At 29.7% G+C, this 7,798-nt stretch overlaps 1 protein-coding gene and 1 pseudogene across 2 annotated transcripts; both read left to right on the plus strand.

Annotated features, from left to right (window-relative positions):
* Nucleotides 1-724: 724 nt before the first annotated feature.
* Nucleotides 725-2,153, plus strand: LOC149880165 (uncharacterized). The gene has a single exon (XM_090071032.1). The coding sequence runs from the start codon at nucleotides 867-869 to the stop codon at nucleotides 2,151-2,153; it is 1,287 nt and encodes a 428-aa protein (XP_089927158.1). The 5' UTR covers nucleotides 725-866.
* Nucleotides 2,154-2,161: 8 nt separating this feature from the next.
* LOC149880166 (uncharacterized) lies at nucleotides 2,162-3,167 on the plus strand (annotated as a pseudogene). Its single transcript, XR_016446494.1, has 2 exons — nucleotides 2,162-2,955; nucleotides 3,078-3,167. The product of XR_016446494.1 is annotated as an uncharacterized LOC149880166 (transcript).
* Nucleotides 3,168-7,798: the final 4,631 nt, after the last annotated feature.

Below are 7,798 nucleotides of genomic sequence, written 5' to 3' on the forward strand. Positions count from 1 at the left end.
TATATGCAGCTAATAAATTAAAGATGACGTCGCAAGTCAAAGTTGTTAGTTAGACGTTGCAAGTCAAAGTGATTCTGCGAAATTTATACTTCTATAAATTTGACCGGCTGGGTAAAAAGGTGCCATAAGTGCGGTCAAATGCATGTTCGAATAGAATTGTTTGTAAATTTAGCATCTCTGGAATTTTTAGGAATATCATATTGAATTTTTTTACATTAATGCCAATTACTACAGTGAATATATTGGCACTCTTAACTCCATCCCGCACATTTGGTACTTTTTCTCCCACCCGGGGCCAATGCTATAAACAATTCGAAGTTTTTTTTCGAGAAAAAAAATCTTTCGTAAAAACGAAATTTTTCACGTACGAAAAAAAGTTCGTAATCTCGAAGAATTTATCGCTGTTTGTATTTTTTTCGGCCATTTAGACCGCGATCCGTGCATGCTAATCGCATCGGCCTGTAACCTCCCTCTCAGAACCAAGTAATTTTTTCAAAAATAGTACTTTGTAATATGTAATAACATTATCGAAAAAGTTCCCAAGTTTTTCTTCTGCAGTTTTTGAGAAAAAAGTGTTAGAACCCCCTATAAAAATCGATTTACACGACTATCGTTTAGTTTCGTTGAAAATTATAAATAAAAAACAGAACATATTTTTGAATAATTTTTCTCTATCTCATTTAAAATAAATGCGTGTGGCAAATTACTCGTCTTCTTAACAATCGAAACAAAATAAAAACATGGCTGCGGCCGAGTCTTGCAAACTCTCATGTGTTATTCATTTTTCGAATTGTGAAGTTGAACAATTAAGAAATTTTACTAATTTAACTTATGAAAAATTTATTTTATCACGAAATTAATGGCTTATGATAAGTGACGAAAATTTAGAAGCTACGGGTATAGCGCATAAAGTTGTAAGTTGCCCTGAAAATTTTGATAAAAACTCTCATTTGGTATATCATCTAAAATGTTACAAGTATTTTACAGATGTGTCTAAAATTGAAAGAGCCAAAAAAAGAAAACTGAATAATATATCTGAAAGTTTTAAAATAGAAAAAAAAAGAAAATCTTCCCGTTTGTCATCAGTTAGTATTTCAACAAATTCTTCAGTTTTGCAGTCATTTTGTATTATTTGCAAAAAAAAAAATCTTTACTATACAGATTTTCACGACAAAAAAAGAAAAATACAGAAACTTAGTTTATGTCAAACTTTTGATGGTGGCTTATTGCGTCAAGCAGCTGAAAATAAAAATGATGAAAGTATTTTGTTACACATTAAAGACAAGGATTGCGTTGCTGTTGAGGTGAGATACCATAAAACATGTTACAATGAATATACAAAACTTTATAAATCTTTAATACCACCATCAGAGACATCTACCAGCAACTTAATGTATAAGTTGTCCTTTGAATCATTTTGTAGACAAGTTATTGACACTAAAATCATCAAGTTAAAAAAAGTTTATCGCCTTTGTTATCTTACTGAATATTTTATAAAAATTGTTAAAAGAGTAGAAAATTTGGATGCTAGCAATTATAAAAGCTGTCGCTTAAAAAAAAGATTAATAAATTGTTATCCTGATTTGGTATTTTATCAGCCATTTCATCGCAGTCAAAATGAATTTGTTTTTTTTGGGGATAGTGCAGTTGTTTTAAATGAAGAAATTGATAAGCTTGATTCTCAAAGTTCACAAGAGTCAGATCTTTCAGAAAATAATGAAACTGAAAGTGAACAAGAGAATAACTTATTTGATGTTAGTTATTCTGCCTTTCATCAAGTTTGTATGAAAATAAGAGAATCCCTTAGATGTGGAACTGGGATTAAAAGTGGTTGGCCACCACCAGCTTCAGATTTTAGTCTTGAAAATATTGAAAGTAGAATTTCACCTACTCTTTTTAATTTTCTGTCAATAATTCTTGGTTATACAGATGAAGTTAATTACACGAGTTATGTCAATATAGAGTTCAAGCTGAAGTTGAAAGTTTTATCTATTGCCCAAGATTTATTGTTTATCTTTTCAAAAGGTAAAACAATAACATATAAGTCTTTAGCATTAGCTACTGCTATCAAGCAAATGTCCGGTTCCTGTAAACTTGTAAAAATTTTTATTTTATCTACGGTGGCAAAAGGTTTTAAAAATTTTAATTTTTAAAACCTTTTGCCACCGTAGATGGAACTTTAGTAAAAAAAACAAAAAGTAATTTGTTAAAAATTCTTGAAGAGCCTGTTAAAGATTCACTGGTGTTGCCAATTGTTGAAAGTGGAGCTTTACTAGTTGATGCAATGGCACTGTTACAAACACTACAAGTTAGAGTCAAAACGCTTGGTGAGTTAGCTGAATATATATTAAAAGAAATTATTAATCTGTCCAGCTGTTATGGGTGTCAACGTGTTGACTTTGTTTCAGATAGGTATTTTAATCATAGTATTAAAAGTTTAGAACAAGTAAAAAGAATTACTCATGGAACTTCGATTATTTGTATATTAAATAAACTACAGCCTATACCTTGTCAATGGAAGAAGTTCCTTTCAAATGGCAAAAATAAAGAAGAATGAGTAAATTTTTTGTTTACTCATTGGAGTTCATTGAATACATTTTATTTCTCAAATAAGAGTGTTTATTTAACCAATGAAGATAAATGTTATCAATTTATGTTATCAGCAAATAATGTGGTAGTATCTGAAATAATCTCTCTTAAATGACCATGAAGAAGCAGATACTCAATTAATGGCTCACTGTTATCATGCAGCTTCATCTCACCAAAATATTGTAATTTGGAGTACTGACACTGATGTATTTGTTATTGCTTTACATGCTATTAAACATTTTACTGTTAATGTATTATTTGCAACTGGAAATCAAAACAACAAACGTATAATTAATGTAAGAAAAGTAGCTGATCATTGGGGTAGATCTTTTGCAAATGCTGTAGTTGGCTTTCATTCTTTTACAGGTTAATTGGTTAACTTAATCTATCTTTTATGACATGATTTCCCATTCTTTTTTTGTAAGTTTCACTTCCTTAATACAAACATTTAAAACACTGTAAAATTGCATAATATGTTTTCCTTTTAGGATGCGGTACTACAAGTTCATTTTATGGTAAAGGAAAAGCTTCAGTACTTAAGGTCTTACAAAAAAAAACTGAGTATGAAGGCGTGTTAGCAGAGCTCGGTGAAAATCACTTGATGGCATCAGATTTATTTACTAAAATAGAGAAATTTGTGTGTCACCTTTATGGTAATGACATGGTTTCTTCAGTTAACGAGTTGAGATATGAACTCTTCAAGAGTGGCAATTATAGAGAAGAGCAATTGCCTCCAACTTCAGATGCATTAGTACAACACATACTGAGATGTAATATTATCAAGCTTATATCTGGAAACATGCCACTATACCTCTATTGAATATGCCAAGTGTTTTGGAACATGGTTGGACAATGGATGGCGACGAATTGAAGATAAAATGGCTGTCAAATGAAATTGCTCCCGATAGCGTATTAAATTTTATTAATTGTAGATGCGCGACTGGTTGTAATACAAAACGATGCTCATGTCGGAGTGCAGAGCTGATGTGTTCTGATTTATGTCAATCCATTGAATGCGACAATAAAAATTCGAAATTCGCCAAAGATAGCGACGATACTTACAATGGAATAATTTCAAGTGATTCTGATTCTGATATAGATAATCAACCATTGTAAACTTTTATGTTTGTAAGATAATAAAAATAAATTTAAAAAAGTGAAATGAACAATTAAATGTATTATCAGTTGTTAAAACGATATCTCAAATTAACTTTTAGACTTACACGATAAAAATCAATTCACTCTTATATACCCATGTAAATGAATGTATAATTGGTTATATATTAAAAATATTTCATATATTTATATACAATTTAGTATTTATGCAGTTACAGCTGCTAAGAACAGTTTTTAGATCACTATTTTATATTACACGATAAAAATCGATTCACTCGATAATATAAAATTAAATCGTAAATTTCTCGAAAACTGCAAGAGGAAAACTTGGGAACTTTTCAAATTCAGAATCAGTATACTTTAAAACGCAAATTTGGAAAAAATAAAGTAGTTCTGAGAGGGAGGTCAAGAAAACTGTTTTCTGATAACATTTTTATATCACGGATCGCGGTCTATAATATGTGAGTTTTACAAGGTCGTATGGCTAAACATACTTCTATATCAGTTGTTCTACTTCTTTACTACATCAGTCTTTCTACTGCAATACATTTCTATATTCATTCTGCTACTATATACTATTATATACTGCTATACATTTCTATATCAGTCATTCTACTACAGTCATTCTATTTTTATTCATACTTCTGTATCAGTCATATAGAACAAATCTGAAATAATATATTACATTATTTTAAATCTAATTTATTTTAAATGACTGATGTAGAAGTGTATATTCTTTGTTCATTTTGTTCGCTATAAACGGAAAAACCGAAAACAGATTTTGGTTACTAATTTATTCCGCTGACTTCAAAATAATAACTGGGTAGTTAAAAAGTCGCAAATATTTAATTCAAATTCTATATTTTAAGCATGAAAAAAGTTGTTATTTCTTGTTATATACTCGAAATCTATAACAAGGAATGATAACTAATGACAATTAAATTGTATATATAACAAGGAATGATAACTAATGACAATTAAATTATATATATATATATATATATATATATATATATATATATATATATATATATATATATATATATATATATATATATATATATATATAATTAAAAGTTCATTCTTTGGAACTCGCATAGGACTATTTTTGTTTGAAATAATGAATGTTCGCAATAATAAAATGGAAAAGGGTTGCAAAAACCATATAAAATAGGTTTTTGTAAAACGTTTGCTTTATTCAATCTTTAAACATTCCACCTGAATTTCTTCTCCACTAATGAGTTTCTTCTCCACTTGGAGCAGACAAAGAAAAGTTTTACAGCAGCTCTAATACAATCAGTCGTTGAGTTTTTCCAGAAAATTCTAATGGTTTTTTTTTCAAAGCATCACCAGCTTTGATTCTTCGTCTTCGTCGCTGATTATGCTGTAAAAACGTTTTGTCAAAATATCAGATTTTGTAAGTGGTTGTTCGATTGCGGATATCAGATTCTGTAAGTGTTGATTCAATTGCGGATACTTCAGCGTCAAAATCAGTTAATGAAGCTAAATTGGAATTCTCTGGTATATGTTTGATTCAACCTTTTGCGAAGCATCATTCATCACCCTGAAAAGCATTATTCTTCACCTTGAAAAGTTTTAAAAAGATCACCTTCGTTATCCATGGCTGTTTCTTGATTTGCAATAGGGATTCCTACATTACAAAAACAATTTGTAATCGTCTCGATGAAAGCTGTATTCCAAGTGGACATCAACATTTTCATTTTCTTAAGATATTCGAAAAGACTTTTTTTTAATATTTGTTTACATTCCATTAACCGTTGTTATATTTCATTAAAAAAGCCGCTTTAAACAACTAAAAAAACTGAACAAAAAACAGGCCGAACTGTTTTTCGGCCTTATAACAACAAGTCCGGTTGTGAATTTAAGTACGCCATGCTGCCACTATATTGGTTGACATAAAATCTTAAAATTTTTGGCTTCAAGTTTTATTACACAAAAACACTCGTTATTACAAGGACGGTGGAACATTTTAAAGTGAGATTGACATGAATTTTTAAATATTACTAAAAAGTCAGTCAATTAGTCAGTCCAAGTTGGCCTACGCTACATATAGAAAATAGAAATCAATTATTTCTAGGTAACAATTGCTTTAGTTTCACCAAACTTAAATAGTCTTGAGTTTCTTTTTTAGATGGTTCAACATACTGTAATATTTTTATTTATAAAAGTAAAAAAACTTGAGTAATAACAATTTTAGTTTTTATAAGATTCATAGCAACGCTGATTGAGCGTTTCTCATTTCGAAGAAGAAGAGAGCCTTCAGATAGTAATCAGCTATTTGATAGCGGTGGCTTTGAGTAGAGAATTAAAGTCTTGGACAATCTTTGTTTAATGCTTTCTACTTGAGACAAATTTCTCAACTAAGACTTAAAGATATTGCCTGCATGTAGACTCCACAAAAGGAAGCTGTTGCCGGTACGCCGCACCAATTCTAATTAGAATTTATGCGGTAATAAGAATTTATGCGGTATAGGTGGAGGGTGACATCCTACCAAAGACGTTGCACAATATTTGGTTATTTTTTTGACGGATGCAACATTTAAAATAAAGATAATACATATATACATATTTGTAAATAGTTAATAATAAGATCATGCAAATGCATAAAGTGTCATAAAAATGTATGAGCTGATGAAGCTATTAATTATTAATTATTTATAGTCTTGATAAAATTTAAACCGTCTTGATGTCTTTTTATTTGACTGCAAATCCCAATTGCAAAGATTTTGTATATCAAATCAAAACCAAGAAAATTAGTAAAATTACCCAGTATCATTGAGTTGACCCTCAATGCAAGTCGTATGTTGTGTCACAAAATACCTACCTACTTCCATTAGAAAATGTTTAGAATCATCAGAAAAAATAAAATCAAGGTACGTTATTTGTGCTGGCATTTAAATCGTGGTGAGACGTTAGTTTGTGACATCAACTCTAAATATACAAGTCATTCTTACAAACTGACGCAAAAGTAGTCATTAAACATAAAGTGTTTCCTCTTATCATAGTCTAGGCTAATCCAAATGGTATTTCTACTCCAGAAACACATGCTGAATTTAACCTTTTAGGAACACAGGTGCTTAATACACGGGAGGAGGGAAGTTTATTAATTTTTGAAAAATTCCCTCCCCACACCAAAAGGAGCGGTCTTATTAGTTGAAAATGAATAAAAAGAGGGCCCCTCCCCCTAGCCATATTTATTAATTTTCATTCGTCAACAGCGAAAACTGTGATTAACAAAATCTCACTGATGAATTTTTAAAGCCTGATTATACTTTCAGTATAATCAGGCCTTAAAAATTCGAAAACCTTAAAACTCGCTGTTAAAATGTTAAAACTCACTGATAAGAAAAAACACTCAGTGCAATCAGAGCTTAAAAGTTTAAAAATATAAACATTTGAAAACTTATTGAGAGTAGATATTAAAAGTGTTTATAAAAAATGCTAAAGATTATTATATTATTATATTAGTTGGTACTAGGGTTGGGAATACCGGGATCCCGGATACCGGGATCCCGGTATTTGGAACAATTTATAGTTGCCGAAATACCGGTATTAAAAAAGTCGAATACCGCTATTTCGGTATTCGAAATAATTTCACCATTCGAAAGCTCAAAAAGTTTAAAATTTTAATTGATCTTATAAATGGAAACAAAATTCATTGTACAAAATTAAATGTGGGTATATATATAGTATATATAGTATATTGGTATATATTATATACCAATATCATATATGATATTGGTTATTTTTAGTTAAATTAAAATATTATATAAAATTCCAAACGGTAAGTTAAATTATACATTATAAATTATACATTTGTGTTTTATTTCATTTGCGAATATTCATATCGGTATAAAATTTGTATTTTATACCGATATGAATATTCAAGATTTTAAGGAGCATTCCAAAGCAAATTAAAAAAAATTCATCATGGTTTCATTTTGTAAGAGAAAAAGCAAGACAGTGTGCTAAATGTAAATTGCGTAAGAAAATAATAAAAAACATGGAGGTTCTACGAGCGGTCTTCATACCCATTTAAAAACAATTCATAAAGTCAATTTGTTCAAAAGAG

This window comes from Hydra viridissima, unplaced genomic scaffold, assembly GCF_058129835.1.
Source record: "Hydra viridissima isolate aposymbiotic clone 2 unplaced genomic scaffold, HvirCarnegie_v1 scaffold_13, whole genome shotgun sequence".
NCBI classification, from domain to species: Eukaryota; Metazoa; Cnidaria; class Hydrozoa; order Anthoathecata; family Hydridae; genus Hydra; species Hydra viridissima.

Excerpts from the sequence above, each read along its gene's own strand:
- LOC149880165 (XM_090071032.1), top strand. The coding sequence starts at position 867 with ATGATAAGTGACGAAAATTTAGAAGCTACGGGTATAGCGCATAAAGTT.